Below are 24,301 nucleotides of genomic sequence, written 5' to 3' on the forward strand. Positions count from 1 at the left end.
CTGTAGACGGTGAGAAATCAGACAAAGAACCAGAAGAGAGATAAGAAGATCCTTGAGGTTTATTATATGAACTTGTACATTCCTAATCTTTACAACAACGTTTATATCAGAACACAGAAAAGATAATACTATGCAGTGAACAGAGTACGGGCCACCTCTTTGGAAGACTTACTTTACACACCACTGCCCCTCTCAGGTTCTTCACATCAACCACACCAGCAGGACTGCAAGAGGGATTTATTCAACTTCATACAATTGATTACAAAAGACAAAAAAAGGTTATATGTTTGATCTGAAAAATAAAACCACAGTTCACATTAATTTGTGAGTGTGAGGACATCTTGATTAATGTGCTTTTATTCAGTTTACTGTTGTCATTGTTCACGATTGTTCAGCAGTTTAATCTGCGAATGTGGTTGTTCACATTCATTATTAATAATAATGTAACTGTACTAAAACCATCAGTTACTGTATAGCAGGGGAAGTATTCATTTTAGTCCTTTGTTATATCAAACAAACATTTTGCTTTGGTTTATCCACATAAAAAGTTACAGTGCAATGATTATATCAGTACAATGATTATATCAGTGCAATGACAACAGCCCATAATCCTAGACATGAAGAAATGCATAATATCGTTGTTTTCTTTGTCAATGAGATAGTGAAATAATAATGTAGATAAGATTGATAATAAATCGTACACTAAATGTCATTTACACAAGCACCTCAGGACAAAGGATTTGAGTAAAGCTGAACATTACGTTGAAGCTAAATGAAGGGGACTGCAGAGTAGTGCACATGCACAGCATTCAGTTGGTAAGGTAGTTCAGGTTCTTCTTCCTTATTCGGATCAGCCCCGTCCCAAAAGCTGCAAGGGAACAAAGAGACATGAACAAAGGGTTAAACCCAAGTACTGCCAATATCTCCCAATGAAACAAGTATAGGAAAGATGCTTAAAGACGGTGCAACCATTAAATAAAAAGAGAGAAAGAAATAATCCTACGCTTTCTGCTGCCGATGCACTTTTTAATGCAGCTTTTGCGCCTCGTGAAGTTGTTGTCGTTTCCCCCGCAGCCGCTGTAGTGAAACATCTGGCATCTCTTGGTCTTGGGGTTAAATGCGAATCTCTTCTCGGCACCGAGACATGTCCCCCTGTCCACGGGATGGACGCACAGCTCTGCAGGGATCGAGGCTGTGAATCAGGAGGAAGAGACACATGGTACGTTGGAGCTACTAACAAATATTTTGGGATTTTCAACACTCCGTGGGCCCAAAATGTTCCACATTATCGCCTATGCATCATCTTTAAAATGTTGGGTCATGCAGTATTTGGATCCATTCCAGCTCGAGGTGGAGCTCCTTAATAAGAACACGGTCTGTCCTCCAGCTTTTAACTGCTGTTCTAACTCAGCTGTGTGCTTACATTGAGCTTAAAGCTGCCTCAAAGTAACAAGCCTAATGAAAGTATTTAGTCCAACGTCTCAGCGCTATTCCCCCTCTGATGAATTCCTTTGGTCGGGCAAAGTACTACGTAAACATGTCTTTCTCCAGCTCCCCCCAAAGCTTCAGCCTGACTAAATAAATAATTGGTTCTGCAGGCTCATCCATAGATGGACGGGGTTGTTGTGACTCCCCAATGCTGAGTCAGCTTTCCTCTTTTTCCTCTTTGCCTCAAATGAAAGGACACTGGTTTTCGTACTTCAACAGTCCAGCATTACATCATTATGGTTCAATCTCTTGGGATTCAAGTGGGAGATTTTGGAAAATATTGAGTATCCGAGGATTGGATTAAATGTGACAAAGTTCTCCATGAATTTAGAAAGTATTGTTGTTATTATCATGTATCCAATAAAAGACAAAATCCCATTTTATAAATATTCTCTTTTATTCAGTTGGTAGAATTGTAAAATGAGAAAAAGAAATGTACAATCCAACAGCACTTGTCCCACTGACACTTGGAGTGCACATCGCTGTGTAACCACAAGAGGTCAGACTTCCATAATACTTAATGTCTTCCATTTCCATAATACTTAATGTCTTCCATTTCCATAATACTTAATGTCTTCCATTTCCATAATACTTAATGTCTTCCATTTCCATAATACTTATTGTGCAACTTTTATGACTTTGAAATTCAAAGGCTCCATTTTAATCCTGTAGTAAAAACACAGGAGTAATTCTGGCATCAATCATTACCAGATTATCCCCTAAATCTGTCTGATTTAAGATCAGAATAATTCATTATTACTTGAGGGGACTTTACTTTCAGCCAGCATTGTTTCTGAGTGATCATTTTATGATCTCATAGCGGAAATAAATAAAAGAGATGGATAAGGACTCGGTGCTTTTGACGCTCAGTCATCCTGAATCTTTTCCTGACAAGAGGGAAATTGGATTCTGAAAATGATAACTCTTTGAAGGAGCTGAGGGAGGCAGACCAGGGCCTCCTGCTGCGGCACAAAGGAGCCTGGGAACAAATCTACAGCGGTGTATGCTCCCTAAATCCTAACACACAGAAAGTGAGTGAGTGGGAGGACTTGACGAATGGGGGGGGGGAGGCGCCGCCGCACTCGGTTCCTGCCTCGCGTTGCAGAGGCCATTTTCTACCATCTATGCATCGCTGGGACTTGAGTTTATTTGCTTTTTATTAAAGTGATTGGCGGCTCACTTGGGTTTAATGAATGAGCTAAATGTGCTTACATTGAGATTCAAGCATAACCCGGGATTCAGGGGACTGGTTTCTACTCTAAAGACAGGATGATGAACGTAATCATGGCTAACAAAAGTGAATCCCTCCCAAATGGCTTGTGCACTGGGATTTCTGTAATTAATTAACATTGCAGTCTTGCTTCGGGGCTCCGTGTAAAACAGATTAGTGCATATTGTAGCCAAGACTCGGTGTGAAGCATTCACACGTTTGTATGAAAAGGTTAAAACTGACAAAGTGTGTTCAGACAAAAAGCCACAACTGTTGTGCAGTTTGCATTCAATCGGCACAATTAGCCACGTAGCATTGGCTTTGCGTCACCACATGATATGAATCCGTGGGTCCTACTTCCTTACCTTCTGCCTCTTCATCAGTGACATTTGATTGCACCTGAGGGCTATGCCTTTCCCCTGAGAAAAAAAACAAATAAACAGATTTCGGTCAATTTATTTTGGGAAATAAGCTCAAAAATGAAAAACAGCCCGTCTGGGACTCTTGTATCAACATCTCCACGAGTTTCCTGGCGACATCATCAGATGCGTGGTCTCTTCTGACAGAACAGAGGCACCTTGTGTTTTTTTCTTATGGATTTGTTTTGTGCACCATAACTAAAGAGTTCCAGCATTAAAGATCAAAGTAGGACGTCTACATACACTCACCTAAAGGATATGAGAGGAACACCTGTTCAATTTCTCATTAATGCAATTATCTAATCAACCAATCACATGCCAGTTGCTTCAATGCATTTAGGGGTGTGGTCCTGGTCAAGACAATCTCCTCCAAACTGAATGTCAGAATGAGGTCACTGTACTAAACAGTCACCAGATCTCAACCCCATAGAGCATCTTTGTGATGTGGTGGAACGGGAGCTTCGTGCCCTGGATGTTCATCCCACACATCTCCATCCACTGCAGGATGCTCTCCCATCAATATGGACCAACATGTCTAAAGAATGCTTTCAGCACCTTGTTGATTCAATGCCACGTAGAATGAAGGCAGTTCTGAAGGTGATCTGCTACACCTTATTTTTAACCTCTTAACTGATGCTAAGATGGCATCCCTTCACTTTGTTTCTCCATGCCAGTCGTACCAGATGCTTTTAGATGACACACACTAAATATATTGCCTTAAAGCGGGGCGTGTGCAGTCTTACCCAGTGTCAGTGTGGTTGGCTGTGCAGCAGCAGGTTTTGCAGCAGCAGGTGTGTGTTGTGGTGCCTCAGAGGGCTCTGCTGTATGGAGAAAAAGAAGAAGTACCACTTGAGACCGTGTGTCTCCAAAGCTAGCCAAGATACAACCAATGAGCTAATGCCTATATTTAGAACGGATGGATCCCGGCGATCAATCAGAATTCAAATAGTTTGATTGAATTAGCATCGGAAGCCAGGCAGAGTCATCCGTCTGGTATTTGTATAAAAAAAAACATTTCAAATTGATTCTCTGTCTGTGGAATAAATGTCCACAGCTGAGTGCCTCTCTCCTTATTGTCTTTGACAATTTATGTCTCTAAAGGAACAATGTGGGTCTCTTGTCCCTTGTTGTTTCATTGTAGTTAGAGTGTTGGATTTAGAATTTCAGCTTTTTGGATTTTGATTTTTTGTCTTTGGAACCGTTTGGACTATTAAAGTCTGTTTTTGTTTTTGTGTCTGAGTCGTGCCTCTGTCTGCCCCCACCATCTTTGACAAACAAGTCCTGCTTGATTGGGAGTCGCTTTGTTCACTTTGAAACAACTTATGTGCAAAATCAAGGTGAAATGAGAAGTAATGGTCAGCAGTACACCTGGCCTCCTGCTCTGCTCTGTGTCATTGCATCTGACCTTAAGGGCGACCAGGTGACGAGGTCTTTGGAATATTCACAGCTGCCGAACACCAGCCGTGTTTAATGACTGGTTTCAAACTGCTCCTCACAATGCAGCTGCGTGTTGGCCACTCTTTATTTTAAATAAGTACAAACTGTGCAGCCTACCTGGGCTGTGACACTTGGCCTGGCACTCCGACATGCTGTTGAAATTGTTGGCGTTGCCGAAGCAGCCGCCGTAGAAGAAATGCCTGCAGCGCTGCCTGCTGGCGTCAAAGAAGTAGCGAGTCAGCAGCCCCCGACACGGACCCGGAGCTTCAGGGAGGTGACACGGGTTCTTATCATCTACGAGAGAGAACAAGTGTTGCAACTGTTATTAAGTCTTATTAAACAATTGTTGCATGAACAGCTAATGGGTTGACGCAGGTCCCGCCCTCAACTGGACTCTCCTCCAATCACAAGCACGCCGGCGCCCAGTGGAACCAGGCACTCAGGTGCCATCTTTGCTTCGAGGGCCGCGGCATGGAGTATTATCATTTTTTTCTGAACATGAGTACAATCCTAAATCAACAATGTGCCATCACCGGCCTCTGGCTCACAGCTGGCCCACTTCCCGTCTCCACATCTGGACTCGAACATGTTCTGCAGATTTCAATGTTCCTTTGCAGGCTGAAAATGAAACGCTCTGTGAACTGTGTACCCACCTTACAATGTCTTTGTTTTTCCTCATATCTCATGTAGCTGTCACCTAATCTCTGACTCTGCAGGTTCACTTCTTAACGCTCGTGATTACATCATCACATTTGATCCAGGAACAGACGTGTTGGTGTGAGACGCATCGCTTGCAGGGGACGGGCCGGGTTTCAAGCTGACGATATTGTTATCGTCACGGTGTGACTAGCTGAGGTCGCGGTGTGACTAGCTGAGGTCAGGGTGTGACAGCTAAGGTCCCACATCCAGTTTATTTGGCGATTACCTTCTTGTATTTTTTGCTCCTGTGCTCGCACTCTTTTCTCCATACTGTCATCCACTACCAGTCTAACTGTGTGTAAGTACTGTACGTCCCACTTCCAATAATGCAAACCTTCCCCTTTGAGCTCTCATATCTTGTGTAAGACATGCAGCCATTGAGTGTTTGCAACAAGACAACAATTGACCGGTCACACGTCATGTGCTACGTTCCCACCTGTTTGAAGTCAAACTAGAAATCTGTGGAGACGTCTGACCAAGCCGTCAAAACAGCTGCTAAAGGCTCACTCTCTGGTCCGTCCTTTGAGTCAATAACAAAAACTACTGAAGGGCGATGGTGATTAAAAAGGAATTCATGGTAACATCTGCATTTTATGATCATAGCAGCGATCATCTTCCTCAGGCTCCGGTGGCTGTGAGCAGCAAAAGAAGATCTCTATTTCCTGTAAGATGCCTATTTCCATGTTTGTCGTCTCATGGTCTCATGTGTGTCATACTCAGAAAAGGTGAAATTTCATTACAATGTACTGTGGATTTATTGCAAACTAGAGTGCACTTTTGGTCCCCCCCCCCCCATCTCTAATCTCTTCACTCGTCCAATTAATGAATAACTGCTTTATGCCTCCCTACAGTTGTCTTTGATCCTTTTTGCATCTGAAAGTGCTGACACAATCTTGGCCTCCTGTAGAAAAGTCCCTAATGTAATAGATATTCAAGCCAAATCAATGAACTCAGGCGTAAAAATAACATTTGCCACTGGATGGAGACATCAGCAGCAAAATCAGCCCCCCCCCTAGAAAGAAACAAAACAACAAAATGTTGTGTTGCTTTGTTACAATGCCATTGTTTGCATATTGCAAAAGGTCACATGAACATAGTGGGGTCAAAAACACTATGTAGCACAGTGCTAAAGGTCAATGTTGGCAAGCACAGCTCTGAGAAGAATGTTATAAACAAACTACCAACTTCGGTTTCATCCAGCATTTGTTTTCAGGGCCTTTTTCTCTTTGTGCATTTCCTTTTTTCCTCTGGTAACTATTTTTTTTAACCATGTCTGTTCTCACAGACAGAGCGGAAGCCTTGAGCTGTCAGAGAAACGCGGCGTTCCCGTCTCTGACCTCCTTCAGCAGAGCAGCGAGGACCAGAGGGAGAACGTGGGACACAATGGGGACGACTCACTGGGGCTTCAGGATCACGGCTGGAGAGCAACAACCTTTGCAGAGAAAGGAGAGAAAGGTTTCCCACACAGTAAGACAGAGTGTTCCTCACATGGGTGTGCGACCTTTAGAAGTGCTCTCTGGCAGTCTGGGGGGGGGGGGGCGAAGGTCCAAATGAGCCTTTGTTTTTGAGCACCCAATGCATAAATGTCATGATCTACATTGAACTCAAAGAGTCAACAAACAAACAATCAATTTGAACACACATTTAAATTGAAAATGCAGCATCTGAATGGTGCTGCTTTAATAACTAATTTATTCTCTTTCATTAATGCAAGTTGATTGTGCTCAATTTCCTTTCATAAATTGGGGAGAATTGTTTCTGACTGGGAGATGGTGGAGGTGCGTGCAGTTCACCTTCCTGCCTGAAGATGGTGCTGTTTACATTGTTTGGGTGGTTTTCGGGTTTGAAAAGACATTTTTGCTCATCTAGTTTTATCCTGATTATCTGTTATCTTTTGTTTAGTTCGGTGATAGTTGGGTTAGAATAGTCATGAATATTGATTTGGTTATTGTTTTGTTGACTATGACGCGGGTTTCTCTCACAAAGCATCTGAGTCAATTAAATCCAGCGGTCAATGAATTAACTTTTCGTTGATGCAAAAAACACAACTCACACAATTAAAAACATGAAAGAGGAGACAGGTATGAATCACGTTGATGTGAGGTGTGACTCAGCAGATTAAATGGTGATAATTAAATGAATGTTTCAAAGCGATTCCCGGAGGCCTGAGAGCCCGACTGCATTTCATTCCATTATTTTTTCATGTTTCAATTGTTGCGTAGCGCCTGAAATTCATGTTTTCCTTTACATCAAAGAAGATTTCCACCATACAAATCCCCAGGCACCTAAAGAAGTGTTAGTAATTCTAATGCATACATTTATAAAGGAAGATTTACATATATATTATACATCATATTTCCTAAAGGTCTCCTTCACTGGTTTATCAACCTACCGATTCATCTTAGTTATTAAGCCAGACCAGATTGTGACTATTGCCTCGAAGCGGTCTGTTGTTTACATACTGAATGTGTGCTATGTGCAAATCTTCTTTGGAAAGATGTCAATTAAATTAAAGAAAGAAAGCAATATGCATTTCTTATGATTCTTCACTTTTTTAATAATTGTGGAAAAAAGATTTTTTTGCCTCGAATGATGCTCGAGGAAGTTGCAAATGTTGCCACCTGTCGGCCCGAATCCCTTCAGCGTTAAGTTAGTTCTTGTGAGCGTGCCCCACTGGTTTGTTCTGGTTTGTGACCACAGAGCAGAAGTCCTTTCACAGTCCACTAAAAGGAGATCCACACATGGAAGTGCGTTCAATTTAGATAAAAGCGACCACTCCGAGGTGTTATGATTTCCTGCAAACTGCCCTTTAAATGCCATGGAACAAAGTTTTACAGCTCTCTTAAATGCAATGTCATTTTCTTAACGATCCAAAAGCAGACTAAGCCTGTGCACTCAAACTAGCTTCATTATTTATTAGTCACCTTCATATTTCCGTCTGAGCACTTTTATTTGATGGTGCCAGAAACTCAACACCTTTACAGCACCGATTTGTTTGTGTGGAGGATGGAACCCAACATGCAGACCCATTCTGCATGAGGGCCATGGCTGCAGGCTGCAGATCCATCCCTGGTCCTCGTGGCATGAAATGCAGGTGAAGGCCACTCTGTGCCGTTGGGACAAAGCACTTTGTCACACCACAGCAAAACAGCCTCATCTCATTACTATGACAGATGTGCCATTGCTTTCATGGGAGGGCGTATTTCAAACCGGAGTGTCAAAAGGTGTGTTGTTTTCCCAACAGATATCATTAAAAACTGCAAAGAGCTTTTGAATAGGAGAGAAAGGAGAAAGACTCAATCAGCTAAAAAACCTCCTTTCACCCAAACCAGCAAAGTGCCGAAGGCAAAAGGTCTAATGGTGTCTGCACTGATGCCATCGAGGAGCTCTAGTGTCCCGCAAAGACTGCACTGCAAAGGCTGCACATAGACATGTGACAACTTTGAGTGCACCCATTGGTCGTATTCGGGTGCAATCAGGGCTTCACCTTTTGTTGTCCTCGGTCACTGCGCAGCACAGAAAACATTCAGCAGGCACAGCGCGACGTGTTTGGACCCAGCGGCCCGCAGAGGAGCTCCGCACGAAGGTGAACACTGGGGGGGGGGGGGGGGGGGGGGATTATGATCTTCTAATAACCTTCTGATGCAATCCAATGTGTTGCAGGCCCGGCATGCGGGTGGCGTGAGAGGAGGTCCACTCCACTGGGTCACACAAATGTGGCTCTTTTCACCAACATCACTAAGAACTTCACACAGACTGAAAAACATCAGCGCTTGAAAGGGAAAAGGTTTTTATTTGCATCCTACCTGCAACCAGAGAAACGACAATATTCAAAGAAGCTACGCACGGAGCAAGGGACGAATTGTATAACGGGTCCCCAGAAACGGGAAGGTGGTTTTATTGGTTTAGAACCCGGCATATTGAGTATCAAATGAGGTCATCACTAGTTTTAATGAATAAATTCAACTTCAATTCAGTTTAGTCGGTGTAACCTATAAATAACAAAGCCTCCCTTCCATGTGCCCATATTTTCATTATAACCAGATGGCTGGAGGAAAACTTCAGAATTAATGTGCTGGCAATGTTCCACTTTAGCCACATACCAAGAAAATGACTTTGCGATAGGATTTTATGCCCGAGGTGCCGACGCAATTCAACGAGGAAGGACAAACTCTTCACTTGCTAACAACATTACAACATTACAACAACATTACAACAACATTACAACAACATAACAACGCCACGCTGCACCACGTGCTGTGATCGTATCAGTGATGTCTTCACTGTGGTTTACTTGTATTAGTGAGTCCTTGGGGACGGGTTTCACCCACCTGAGACCAGGCACGTTTCCTCGCATTCCTCCAAAGTCCTGAAGTTGTTGGCGTTGCCTCCACAGCCTCCGTATTCAAAGAGCTCGCAGTGGCCCGTGTCCACGCTGAAGAAGAAGCGCTCCTTAAGGGCCTTGCAGGGCCCCGGCTCGTCCCTCAGGGCGCACAGCTCGTTGAAGATGAAGAGCTCGTCTGCTGGGGGAGGGAGGGAGGGGGGGGGGGAGACAACACGCGCCATGTGAAAAGGAGTTTGGTCTGTGGGGAGAAATGAGGTCGAAACATCCATTTTAAACCTTGGAGATAAGGTCAAGTTGTTGACTGTATCGTCTGTGAGAGACAGCAGATGGGGGCTGTGTGTGATTCATTAACAGCTGTGTGACCTGCTTAACATTTAGACTGGATCATTAATACGAAATATTCCATACTGCTACGAAAGGACGCGCACTTTATTGTTTCATTCTCTTTCCCAGATAACTTTAAAGTGCATCTTATGTTGTAGACACAGAAGACCACGAAGGAGAAGGTGAATTCCCACAGTAGCAGCTGGTGGGAAAGCAGCACAAATGTCCCATGATGCAGCAGAAGGAGCCGTGTGCAGCGGACCTGTACCTTTAACCCTTTAGACGAAGACAGGCGCCACTATTAAGTGAATGGACACATGTTCACAGCTCTACTTTGGGTTTAAGTCATACTAATACGACACTTTATGCTCCTAATAAATGCAAAACCCTCACAATGATTCATTTGATACTTTTCTGTTCATACAAGGTTCATTGTGTACAATGGATTTTGCAGAATAGACATTGATTTTAAATGTGGTTACCAAAAACAAAGGAGTCGATTTTCACACTCAGCTCTGAACGTGAACTTTACAAATCGTTGTAAATCGACCAAATCGCTCATCAGGAATCCTCAAAGTTTCTAAATAAACTAAATCCTACTCACACAAGGCGTCAATAGCACCAACAAGTCAGCCCTGAGTGGAGACCATCCTAAAAAGGGGATTTTAGATGCATCAGATTTCCATTGGCAGCTGGTCGTACATCTGGATAAAGATCTGAGTTGCTCCACACGCACACTGTGCCAAACTCCTCCGTGATGCCAGAGCCGGGCAGGTTGAGTCGCTTTCAGGCCCAGTCCCAGCTTGTTTGATGGCACAGAAGAGTCCAAAGTGGACCGAAGTACAAACTGTACAGAAGCCGTGGAGCACAAAAGCAAGCCTTTTAGTGATGACTCGGCAAAAAAAGAAAGAGCAGAGAGCGAGGCTGGAGACAGCGAGACGTAGACAGAGATCCACAGCGCTGACAGGGTCTGTCACCTGGAGCCGTAACGATATCACATGTCACTCAATGCTTTCTGAGGGGAAGAATCCTGTCATTCTCCCCTGCTGTGTCACTCAAAAGGAAATGTTTGAAAAAAGCTCATTCTTTACGGTAGTTGCTGACTAGCAAAGAAACCTCGGTGTGAATAAAGGGAATGAAAAGAACAGAATGACAGCAGAGTATCGAGAGCAAATTAACACATTGTGTTATGCACTAACTAGAATAACGGCTACTCCTGCTTTAAACTTTACAGTTTTACATTGTGTATTCTCTCTTGACCCGACGGTTACAACGTGTTGCTCTTTCTGTGAACCACGCTCTATAAAGACATTTTACTTCTGTATTATATATTTTATTACCGTAGTAACCGATTCTTATCTTTTTTGGCGGGGCTCTGCCAAACACTTTACCTTCCAACGTATTCTGAGTCAGTCAGCACGTTTGCAGGTAATTTCTTTGGTGACTCATTTGGCTGAAAGGTCGTGATGGGCGATGGGTGCAAACTCCATTGAACAGAAGTGATGTTGGGTTGCAACACAACGGCCGGTGGAAGCAGCTAAAGGGCCGGAGCAGCTGGGCCTGCAGAGTGAGAAATGGTGTCGGTGTTTGTTGGAGTCGGGCCCTGAGGCCCGAAGATGAGTCACAGCCCGGCCCTCCATTTCTCAGCTGAACCACCTCCAAAGGGATCAGTTTGATGGCCCAGAGAACATCACATTGATTCGATTGATTCTTCCTTGAAAATGTGAATTAGAAACATGTGTAATTTGGAGTCTTTAGTAAACTCAAGGAGTGTGTGTTCTAAAAGGCAGATGAGTGCCATAAAGAGTAAGTTTATTAATTCAAAGCATCATAGGTTGTGTTTAGCCTTAATGTTTCCAGCTAGTTTTTATCCGTTGATCTAATTCTTCACGTCTTGTACGATTAGTCGGCATCAAAAGGGATCAATGAAGGAAGGAATTACTCAGAGCCCTGAAATACTCAATTAAAAGTTATCCCTCTGAAAGCCATGTTCTTTTTCAACAGGAACATATTTAGCGAGCTTGAGAGACACCAGCACGCAGGGATCTTTAAACTGGGCAGAAGCCAGTAGATTGTTCATTGTTGTCTTACATAATTAATGCTAATTAGGCAGCGCTGAGTACAGTTAAGATCAAAGCCAGTGGAATCTTTCCATTTCCGACAGCTTGTTCACACTCGGTTAATTATGTTTGTAACTTACAATCAAAGTTGAGGCTCGTAAAATGTAGGAAATTGCAGTCTTTAAAATTGTGATTTTAGATTAGCTGATTTTAATTTGAGTTGGTGAAATGAAGCGTGATTGATGATGTTATTATTCTTGACTTTGCCTTTATGTTGTTTCTCATTCTGTTTGATTTGCTGGTAAACAGTAAATCTTATTTGTGTTAATAGTGTGTGTAATAATGTGTTGGTTGCTTCTTTGTCGCAGAAAAATATTTTCCATTTGTTGTACCATAATTTAAAGTAAAAGCGAGTCATGTTTATATATTGTTCAATATGTCAGCGTCAAAATGTTTACGGTCATAAACCCTTTTTGAACATGTCCCGACCTTTTACTGTACCATAAGTAAACGGACATTATTTTAAGGTCACGTCCATGTATCGTATCAAACTCAAAAATAAAGTTCCTTACCCAAATGAAATCAACATTACTCAATCATTCACCCGAAGATGATGGGAATAAAAAAAGAAACAAGGGCAATGATCCGACGGATCGTCTCCTAAAAGCAATAACCTTTGACCCCTGTGCGGGGAGACGACCTCCTTCCAGCAGCATCTCCGGCTTCACGTTGGGAGATCAAAGTGGGCCTCGAGCTCCTTCTGAAGCCTTTTCTCTTGCAGATCAAAGGCCTCCCCCTGGAACACAGACACCTTTGTGCCCCCCCCCAGGAGGAATCGGAGCGCTGAGGTCGTGTGGTTGGGAAACAGGCTGAGGGCCTCCAACAGGCCTGGTCCTGTTTGGCTCAGGAGACACAGGGGTTTTGATGGATACGCCCAAGTGGAAAAAGCTTCTCTCTCATGAAGGACGTGGACACAAAGTCTCTGATCCAACAGATCTATTTACAATCTGTGCTGTTCAAATGTCCCGAGCTGCTGCTGTGATGATTCTAACGGACCCTGTCGTTGCAGAGGAGTTATGAAAAAGGCTTGTGAGAGCGCTGCATTTTGAAATCAGAGCCTGTGCGTTGGCATGGCAGGTGTTGGGGAGGAAGGGGGGTATGGGAGGGTGGGGGGGGCGTAATGAGCTAATTGCTAATCGCTCTGTAACTCGGCCCATTTGTCCCCGCCAAGCCAGACCGAAAGTTCCACTCGCCCCACGGTCTTTGATTTTGTTTTTGTCTCACTCTTTAAAAAAGCTGGAGACCCCAGACAAACAAAACAAAAATCCAACTGTCTGTGTGCCTTTTCATGGCTGTAGCTGCCCCCCCCCCCCGCCCCCCCTCCTTCCAGCAGCCACTTTAATCAACCGATTTTTCTCAGATGTCGGCTCAGTGTCTGAAATCTCCACTCTCTCCCTCCGCGATGGCATTATCTTTTCCTGGCAGCATCTCAGTCCAGCCCCTACCTGCAGGGTCCCACTTGTTCTCCACAGCACAATAACAGTGGGAACCAGAAACCCGCCCCCCCCCCCCCCCCATCCGTGCTCCGACAAACCCAACAATCCCACTTAATGCCAATTAGAGTCCGTCTCGACTGGTTCTCAGACAATCAATGCGACAAAGTTCGCTACCTGGGCAGCACTCGGGGGGGGGTAGGATTTGATGAGCTGAAGGTTGGTGACATAAATCCTTAAACCCGTAATGCCCTTGGGAAAATAATAAAAAATCTAGGAGAATAATGGAGTGTGGCAGCTCCTCACTCAGTCCAGAAGGAGCAGATGGCCTACAATGATGTTGGCATAAGTTTGACGTAGGTTGCACCAGGCTGTAGGGTAGATGCTACCAAGGCACCATCTGCCAAGTGGAGGGAGTCCCAATTACAAAACACCCAGTGAATTATTCATCACAAAGGTTCCTGGGAATGGAGGTGTTCAAACCAGTGATAGAAATAATGAAAGGCTTTCAACACAAAGATCAAAGCCTTATGGGAATGTGATTATGCCTTTGTGCCTGAACGGAAACAACGGGTGAGAACAAAGAACAATGTGACTTTAATAGATTTCTAACGTAACATAGAAGGTCCCCGGAGATGGAGAAAGTACCGATGTGTGAGCTGCTCATTTGTAAGGTAATTGCTGGTTGTAGCTACATTACGCAAATTCGATTTAAGTAGAACTTCAACACACCAGATGTATGTTATAGACATTTTCCAGCGTAGAATAATTTGAAATAGCAGATGTACATTTTTTTGGTAAAACTATTAGTGGTCGGTAGAACGTTGGATCATCAACGATCCTTTTTATAGACGAAGCAGTTCTAAGGAGCGGGAGAATTAATAGAGAAAAGCCACGATGGGATTTGTTTCCTCGTCTGTGAAGCTTGTGCCGGTGAATATTCTGGGGTATATTAGGGATTCCCTTGTTTACCAGCTGCTGCTCGGGTTTCTTTGCCGTGCTCATGAGCTGAACCAGATCTTTAAATATCCACGCCTTCATTTAAACTCAGCAGCTCAGTTTAGATCTAAACCACAGATGCCCACAAAATATCACATGCAAATTTCCTGTAGTAAACGGAGAGCACGAAGAGGAGGGGTCCGACGCAGGCTCCCATAATGGGGGCAGCCAAGCATTGGAGCTGGCTCTCCTCCACGTGTTGTTGTGTCACACAGCGATTGGGAACAGAACGGAAGTCTTTAGGGGCTCGTTTGGTTCCACGTTCCCACATTCACACACTACCAAGACAACGATTGCATGTATATGAGCTTATAAAGACACTTACTGCACGGCGCCCTGTGACCAAAAGCACATTCTCTCTTGGAGTAATGTAGCTCGACTCCCTAAAGACGAAATGTAGAGACCCAGCATCATTGTCTTCGGCCTGCGGGAAATCTCATTGTTTTCATTGAAAAACCTCCATATTTCTGTGATAGTGTGTTATCCCATTGCAATATCATGAATACAAACTATTCCACCCCCACACAGGAGCAGTGTTTTTCAGAGAGTTAAATTATTCCCACAGCAGAGCCCCATCCCGCGGGTTATTGAACACCCACTGAGAGCTTCACCCGATGGGAATAATAACTTGTATTTGAATAGCGCACGTTGGGAATTTGCTATTTAGTCCAGCCGCAGTAGACAAGCTAAAAGCTACTTTTCTTTGTGCATCTTCAATTCCCCTTGAACAATGAAGCTGTTATTTGTCAGATATTAAATTGACCTTTCAGGTATCTACAGGCTGCAGCAATAGACGCCTTAGCGTGTCTGAATCAATGCGCCGCACAGAGGGGGAGGGGGGGGGGGGGGGGGCAAGCGGCTCCTTCCCCGTCCACGCAGACAAGTTCAGACTTCACCTGAGTTTTATTCACCAAGCCTTTTATTCACCCCACTGACACCCGTTGCCATGGTTCAAGTGAAAAACGTACAATTAGTCTCCAAGCCCTCTCATGAGGAGAGGCGGGCTGTTTCTTTGTTCCAGTATGAATAAGAAGGGGCTGAATATTTGACTGACGTGAATTATTGGTAGTGGTCATGTGCTGAGCTCCAGGGGAGGACGTGTGGCTGTGCTACAGGGGAACAGGGCTTTGGCAAAGCTGCGACTTGTTGCTGATCACGCCTGATAAGCAGTGGAGCCGAGGGGACTGCTCGGGTCCATATTCACTGTTCAAGAGATACAAATAACATCCTTTCTCTTGAACATTACGTGGGAGAAGCCTTCCTGTGTGTTGAGGGGGACCCACTGGTAGCAGCAAGACGGTTACAACTGCACTTTGTCATTTCTTTTATGCCCTACAGAGTATAAATACAATGCAGTTACGCAATAACACAAGTGATTGTGCAACAATCTTATCGCAAATACACACTTCTGTGGACATTCATGACATCACCACATCACTTCCATGAATAGCTATCTCGGGACAAATTCAGTATCCTGCGAGAGTCACGTCCTGCAGCTCTGCCTTTATAAAAAGCTGACAACATGTTGTCAGTGCGCCACATACAGGAAAAGCCAGCGTACCCGTATCAGGGTGCAGATGCCAGTTGAAAACACTCTTCCAGGCTCAGGAAAGGACAGGACTGCATTCCTAATTAGGATCGTTGTTGGTGTCATTGGGCCCCCGGCCCAACACCCAAAATATCTAACCAAGTGCCAACATTCCCAAGATTAAAGTTGCATGTGAGCTGCAGAGGGATCTGTCTCCAGCTGCAGACTGCTTCCTCCTCGGGCTCCGAGGGACGCAACAAGCTGCCGAGGGACATTCATGCAAAAACCCTCGCTTTGTCTGCAAATATTCAGCAGCTCCAAAACCAGAAAGTGTGGAAGTAAAACACCATGAGCTCATTTCCAAATGACTACCACAGCCATTAAGTGGTCTTCAAATGTCTTGTTTTGACTAAAGACCATCAAAAATCCAAAAGATATAAAATTTAAAGACAGGCAGGAAGTTTTGTTTTGAACAAGCTGCGATCAGAGAGTGCCCCACATTTCTTCTGCTTTCTGCTCCCTTAATCTTAACTCAACATGCGTCTTTATGTAGGGAGAACTCCATGAGGGAGCATGGAAGGACTTTCAGAGACACTGAATAAAAAAGCAGACATGGGAATCTTTAGAAAACAATGACTCTGTGAGGGAGCTTGTCCTCTTGCTTTGGACACGTTTCCGTTGACCTGAGACAGGCCGAGCCAATCACAACCAACTATCTAACATGGGGGGTGTTTGACATTAAGACCCTAAAGACAAGAGCCGTTGAGGCCGTTTCAAGAACAACCAAAACGGCTGGAGCTGATGTGGGATGAAGGTGAACAAATTGAAGGGTACAATTCCTGCAAAAAGTGAAATCAGATGCATTTAAAGGCCTAGTTTTCAGTTCCTAATTCCAAACTTACTGTCAATAAGTGTGAACAGGCCTCTCCCAGGTCCCAAAGTGTTAAAACTGAAATATGTCATCCAGTACAAAGTGTGGATTTGCTCCACATAACAAATAGCTTATGGTTGTGCTTCTCTTTCAAACTTTTCTTGGGCAGAACGATGTGTTTGCCTGACACATCGTTCTAGCCAGACCTGGCAAAAGTGTCACATACAAACCAGCTCACCTGATAAAACTCATTTTCATCTGGTATGTGATGATCAGCCAATTGCCACTGAGTTGTCTCATCTTCTCCTGTCAGCCAGCAAACGAGATATTTCTCGGCTGTTGGTTTTGGAGATGAGTTTGCTCTTCGGTTCTGAGGCGAACCATCTCGTCAATTCAGTGGAGAAATGACCAAGGAGACGGCATCTCCTCTCTAAATGTAGTGCAGAGTAAGTATACTTTGCCAATTTATAAAAGGCATAGGGCACTCAGATTAAAGTGTCTCATGCTCTGCCACGCGCATTCGTTATCGGAACTGCGGTGTCAACCTCGACGGCATTTTCTCACCCAGCAACACACGTCTTCACCAGCCAGTCGTTTAAATGGACGTGCAGTTCTAATGCTTCAAAGGTGTGACGCTCAAAACCAATTTTCCTGGAGCAAAGTCCTTCGGTTGGAGCATCGGATGAATCACATGTTGGAATGCGTGTCCTTTATTGTGTTGGGCACACACACACTCAGCATTTCGCTGGTTGTCGTCACGGTTCACCTCGCACGGCAGGACTCTCCCCACCAGCCCGAGATGACGCACGGACGCCAACATCTCAAGAACATCAACCTTGTCAGCTTCAATTATTAATTTGTCTGTGTCCGACACCGATGTCCTCGCTGGAGGCCTCAACACGGGAGCCACTGAGCCCTCTGCCACAGCAGTGCTGTGTGTGGGGGGGGGGGATGTTAATGATGGCCCACATCTGGTACTCAATAATATATTTTTTTACAATAGGTCCTTTTAGAGATTGAACGCTGGGTTCCTCAGGACGCCTCATAGGATTCTCCTCTGTGCCCTCCACCTCCTCTTCCTCCCCCTCCTCAGGGGAGGGGGAGGCTGGATCAGTTCCCACTGGTCACCCCCACATCAAAGAGAGAGACATTCATGTCTGTAGGAGATGGGAGGGAACACCTCTCCATTGATCACATCCACACCAAAGAGAGCGATCGCATTGTCATTCATGATTGACACCTAAACAAAGACACTTCACAACATGAGTTTCTGGGACACTGTCCTGATCCTCAAAATGGATGTATTTAACATCTGAACCATGTCCCAGTTCAGGAGGTCACAGACCGTCTGTCCACTCACACTAACCCTCCCAACACAAGTCTTTAGAGAGCAAGTCAATGTACCCAACTAAGAACTTGAATAAATAGCCAAAAGATCACTCACTGAAGCTCGAGATTTGGACCAGAAACACAAAAGGGGAGTGGATGTCCCAGCAGTTATGAACTGCGTGACTCAGAATAGACTTTATACAGTTTAATTTATTTATAGTCCACATTATAGCGCTGATGTCACCCCCTGAAAGAGCTGCTGCCTTTCGCTGCAAAGCTTGAAGGGAGATTCATGTTGAGACAGAACTCTTTGTTTGTCATAAGGCCTTTCCTTTCCTACCAGCAGATGTTGGGAGAGAAGTGTCCTCTTTGCAGTCAGAAGTCTATTCGTCATTGCACTCCAAATAGCAACAGTATAGGCAACGTCTCTTCCTTACTGCGATGTTAATTGAGACAGCACATGCAAACACAGTTTCCTACCCCCCCCCCCATGGCCCGAGGCCCCCTAGTAAAAGGGCCACTTCAAATAGCGAGTGAGCATCTAATTAAACGTCTCCACAATGAATGAAACACAATGTTTTTTCCCTCCGTGAGGCGATTAGTGAAGCTAATGATCCTGATGTGGAGTCTCCAGAGCAGCTTCATGAGGTGCAAATAGTGAAAAGCCAACAAAAGCTCAGTATTTAATAGAGAATAATGCCTGAAGACAACATTTTTACTTTTAGAATATTTAAACACTAAAATTGTGTTGTGCTTTAAGGTTTAAGGTGAACAATTAGTCCATTTTATCTGATGGCTTATTAAAGCAACATATGTTAAATGTGACCAAGGGAAAAGCTATAGAAGATGAAATGATCTCATGAATAGAGCTAAAATAAGTTTTAGAGTAAAATATATGCATATAAGAAGCATATTATACAAAATATATCGTTGCTCTTATAACACAATGGCACTCTGCCGTAATGGAATATTCATCAGGATCTGAAGTAGCAGTAGAAAATGAGTATGCAAAGCCATGAATTTGCTGTTCCATCAGCACACCCATCAGCTGTCTCTTCATATGGACCATTAACTGTTGCTTCAGGGACTAAATGTCACGTGGGCGTGGAGGTGCAGGCGGAAGCAGGACTCAAACGCAGGGTCTTCCACGAGAGGTGCTCTTTATTCCAAAAAACAAACCAAAAACCAAAACCGACGTGCTCCAACCACGGGAGACATTAGACAATGACGCAACAGGGGACAACAGGCACACAGGGCTTAAATACACAAGGGAGGTGCAGGTGATTGGACACAGGTGGAAACACTCAGGCAATCACAAGACAAGGCAGGAAGTGAAGTTACCCAGGAACACAAGGAACATGAAACTTCAAACTAAAACAGGGAAAGAGACCAAACCTGTGACACTAAATGCACAAAACAATCATAACAACAATCAAGTGGTTGCTGTTCATGTCACGATCAGATTTGGAAGAAATCAACCACAATCAAAGAAGTGCTACTGTTTATGTCTATGTCAATATATATATATATATATATATATATATATATATATATATATATATATATATATATATATATACCGTATATATATATATGACGTATTTATTATTTGGTTTCCTAAAGGGTGTGTACTCACACTTACTTTAATACATGGGTATCCGGCTACAAAAAGTCTAGTGTAGATATATGGTGGCTATTATTAATGAATAATAAGTATTTCTAAACTAAACAGAGGTCCAGATCATTGAAGCTGAAATCCATTCCCATCAAATATATGTACTCTACTTCAGTCAAAACCCAAAACTCTGACTCTTTGGCTTTGACGCTGAAGCAAAAAACAGTCCAGTCGTGTTCAAAATAACATTATATATTTTACTTAGTAACAGAGAAAATAACCAGCTGACTGGGGCCTGATTACAGCAGTGGCTTGTTAACATAAGTTTCCCTTTACAGCAGTAGCTTCAATCTCTTCTAGATGCCACTCTAAAGTATAAAAAACAACATATAGAATATACTCAATAAATGTGAGATTTCACCACATGTTTAAAGTACTTATGTTTTACAACTAAGATACACAAAAGGAAATTAACCCTTTATACAAATGATTACTTAATACCTAATAGTTGTATTTAAAATTTGACAACTATGACTTATTAACTTTAATCAGGGAAGGTAAGCTTTACTTAAACAAAATATTGGATTAGGCTGTAATTGTTGGTGTAGGTGGAAGTATAGTATATATGGTAGTATAGTTATACATTTGTTTGCTGACTAATACACTTCCAGTCAAATTTTAACAATTTTCATTGGTAATAATTAGTACCCCCCAAATTGTGTTTTTCCAGGTGTACGAGGCTTATAGAGGCTTATATATAGTATGATAGATAAGAAGTGTTAGTATTGATATAAAAGGATACATACACAATGCAAAGCGAGTGAGAAGAACTAGGAGATCTAAAGGGGGGGGGGCACTCCAGGGTTAATGCAGTCGTAGCAAAAATAACCTCAATGCAACCAAGCATGAAGGGGCCATCCCATCTTTGTTGTGTCGCACCTTTAGAAGAACCTCATGCTATCACTCAAATGTAACTATGCCCTCATTGCAGCTTCCTTCCACTGTAAATGTTCCTTCCAAACAGGGAGGAGAGGCTTCAACCAGCTGTACGACAAGCGGACGCCGACATTGAGGCCACACATGGAAGTCCATCACCAAGACCTCCGCTGCTGATGGACATTCCTGACCTTCCACAGCTGGAATGACCTTTCTGCATTTCCCTCTCCTAATTAGTGAAGCCAGGCTCAATATTGGTTCCCTGGGACGGAGGAGTGCAGTTTCTCTTCCACTTTGGATCAGACCTTTCTCAGCTCGCCGGGTGTCTGACATCCAATCCCAACAGCCTCATTACTGCCCGGGAGGCCTGGCAATGCGGTTCAGGTGTGGGTCGCTGCCGCTGTGAGAACCGCTGCCGGTTTGGACTGCTCGAGCCCGAGGCCACATCCCCCCCCCCCCCCCCCTAACAAAATAAAGTCAGTGGTGCGCCAGTGCTTCACTTCCATTACGCAGCAGTCAAAGCAGAGATGCGTGTGCGTGCGTGTGATTGACCACTCGTGTCAGGGTAGATCTGCTGTTTATTCCACGAGATTCAGCCAGTGGAGCGACTCATTCCGTTTGAAAACTGCCCCACGCTTTTATTTTGAAAGGCAAACAATGAATATGAAAGTCACTACTGAGAAGCAATAAGAAATAACCACTAAATGCAAAGCCCAAACAAGAGATCGCACATGTATACAAACTTTAGACCAAGCTCCACTTTACGCACAGACTAAAACGTCCCGTTGAACTGTAAACACACGCCGAACAAAGTGGAAATCCCTTGTGTACCCGCACATCTGTCTGGTTCGTTCCTCCTACCTGCTCTGTGTCTTCTGCAAGAGCCCAAACCAGCGGCCACGGAGAGCAACACGGCGCACAAAACCCACCGCCTGTTGGACAGAGTCATGGTGCTGTACTGATCAGCTGTGGAGGCAGGAGAGACACCTCCTCGAGCTGTGGGCGCGCCCTTCCGTCCGATAAGGCTGCGTCTCCAGGGACGACCACGTTGAAATCCCCAGTCATTTCCTGGAGGGAAATAATGATTCCACATCACTCATAACTTCTACCGAGGAATTCAAACAGAGCCAATGAGGGGGTTTCTCTCTCTTTGGAATGGCACCGTTCTCCTGTTACTACCCAAATAAGGATGTGCCTTAAAAAGAAGGGATCGAGGGCCACCTCAAATGTTATTTGGTGAAATGTGCAAAGCAAAAGTAATTGAATCCAAAGCCAACTGGATTACTCCACTGGGCCTGGAGAAACATCGCAGTCTGTGTGGAGAGATAAACTTCACGCAGCTGATGCCACAGCAGGATGAGCTGGAAACCAGCAGAGACTCCCAGAAGTAAACTGGTCCCTGCAATGAAATGCTCAGGAACATAAGCCAGGGAAAGTCCAATTGTCGTACTAACATTCTGATCTGGTTTTGTGCAACAAATGAAACAAAACGACTTGTAATGTGTTGATAAGTGAGACGTTTCCCCTTCGTGCAAAGCACAAAGAATCTCTCACAATGTGAAAGCCTTCAACTTCCACAGCGAGAGACGCTGTATTACAGGTTGAAACTATGTTTGTTCATTATAGTACAAAACTTTAGACTTAAATAAGCTCTGATAATACATCTCTGTAAAGGAAAGGGAGCCTCTAAAAGACTCTAAACTCCCTGTCACTGGTCCCGATTAAGAGCTTTTGTGTTTGCACTGAATTTAACTAGTTGTTTGAAACTATTTTATATTTTATGATCTCCGACTTCTGTCAGAAATTCAAATGACCCCACACAAAAAGGTCTTCACGCTGTCCTCGGACAGTCATTTGCCAAGAAGAGGCTGTGTTTTCGGAGCCAGACTCAGCTGGGAGAAGTTCATATTTGTTTTGTCCCAATGTGGGGTCACGGAGATGTCATCAAGGCCTCCTCCCGAACTCCAAATGCTCTCTTCAGCAGCAGAAGACCGTGGTCACACTGGTCAGCTGCCAGGAGTCACTGTGTGGAACAATACGAGTGTGATGCAGAGAAGGGACAAAGATGCTCGTTCCCCGTCCCTTGGCAAATAAAGGTTTGGAAATACAATCGTTAAAAGATAAAATGTTGCTCTCAAAGTGATACGTGGAGATGTTGTTCACTGCGTGAGTCAGAAACATCACGTCAGCCCTCCCTGAGTAAACAATGACTGTTTCATGTCGCATGGACCGATGTCTTCCTGATAATTTCAATTCATATTGTTTTACAAAAGGTTCATAGCGATAAATGAACAACTGTGGAACCACAATGTGAAACCACAATAGTCCACACAAGAGACCATCAGCACCAGTTTCTACTTCAGAATCTTCCAGAACAACCGACAACTTTACCGTTTGGCTTCTAGTTTGATTAAAGTTGTTTCCAGTGGCAACAGATATTTTCAACAAAGAAGCCAAAACACCCCCTGAACACTAGATGCAGACAGTTAGACGCTTGCTTGGAAGCAGAAAGCAGTGGTTTTAGTTCATTATTTCTTTCACCCAATGACCAAGTGAAATTGTAACTTTGTAATGCTGTTCTGATTGTGCACATACAAATGGTACAAATGAACAATAAATCAAATAACCCCTCATTTTTGGGGGGGATAATAAAACTCCCCTTTTACGAGCCCTGGAACCACATGAAGCCCACAGAGGGGTTCAGAGGGTTTGCTCTGGAGGCTGAGGATGCCCCTGATTCACAGTCTTTGTACATCGAGGCGCGTGTGATGTCAGTGGATAAGAATGCTCCGTCTACGAGACTTATCAGCCACCACTGTTACTCACTCTGTTCAGGGAAACTGCTCCTATGTCGTCCCCCCCCCCCCCCTCCCACCACCACCTTCTGCACGGAAAGCCCTCCAGTGAGAGAAAGTAAAAGTCACATGGTCAAATCCCCAGGATGGAATTGATGGAATTTCCTGAGTGCTGATTTTCCCAGGATATCAGGACCTCAATATTTCTTCCTTGAAACATTGTGTGCTCTGCGGTTAGTAGCCAATGACATGATGTCATTTGTCTGGTATCTTTAGGGTCCTTTATTCATTATTCAACTATTAAAAGTGCAGCTGCTTAATCCTGTCATGGCACTTAGAAGCCCTCTAAAGGGGTCTCAAGATGATCAACCAGCTAAGGAAAGATAAAAAAACCCCAGACTAATAAAATGACCTATCTAATGAAGAGGCATCACCAAGTTTGAAGCAGATGGCTTGTCAAAACATGCCCACATCTGGAGGTCTAAGCTGCTGCTACCTTCATGGTCCAGGTCTCCTGCAGGTTCCATGAAAACTGATCAACTCCCTCTAAGGGTAGATTCAGCTGCTAGATGAGTAATGTGAGCATGGGGGGGGGGGTGTAAAAGTAAGTTTGTTCATTCAAAAAGTCAGTAACAACTCATTTTGTCATAAAAGCAACCCTTTCAGAAGTAGACCGGTTGCTGAAGGGTTGAAGTCTTCGAAGCCGATTATTCTCGGTCCTCCTCACAGGAGTTGGATTAAGCTGCTGAAGAC

General features: G+C 43.9%; 1 protein-coding gene across 2 annotated transcripts; it reads right to left on the bottom strand.

The window, feature by feature from the left end:
• Positions 1 to 41: 41 nt before the first annotated feature.
• Positions 42 to 21,792, bottom strand: tfpia (tissue factor pathway inhibitor a). 2 transcript variants are annotated; one of them, XM_037487762.2, is made up of 7 exons: positions 21,615 to 21,792; positions 9,585 to 9,773; positions 4,672 to 4,848; positions 3,861 to 3,938; positions 3,064 to 3,117; positions 1,004 to 1,192; positions 42 to 868 (listed from the first exon to the last, which is right to left on the bottom strand). In XM_037487762.2, the coding sequence occupies exons 1-7, from the start codon at positions 21,700 to 21,702 to the stop codon at positions 810 to 812; spliced, it is 834 nt and encodes a 277-aa protein (XP_037343659.2). In that variant the 5' UTR covers positions 21,703 to 21,792; the 3' UTR covers positions 42 to 809. The 2 variants fall into 2 exon arrangements, with proteins under 2 accessions (XP_037343659.2, XP_037343658.2); XM_037487761.2 differs by having other exon boundaries at positions 9,585 to 9,776; positions 21,615 to 21,789.
• Positions 21,793 to 24,301: the final 2,509 nt, after the last annotated feature.

Source organism: Pungitius pungitius, chromosome 10 (assembly GCF_949316345.1).
Source record: "Pungitius pungitius chromosome 10, fPunPun2.1, whole genome shotgun sequence".
NCBI classification, from domain to species: domain Eukaryota; kingdom Metazoa; phylum Chordata; class Actinopteri; order Perciformes; family Gasterosteidae; genus Pungitius; species Pungitius pungitius.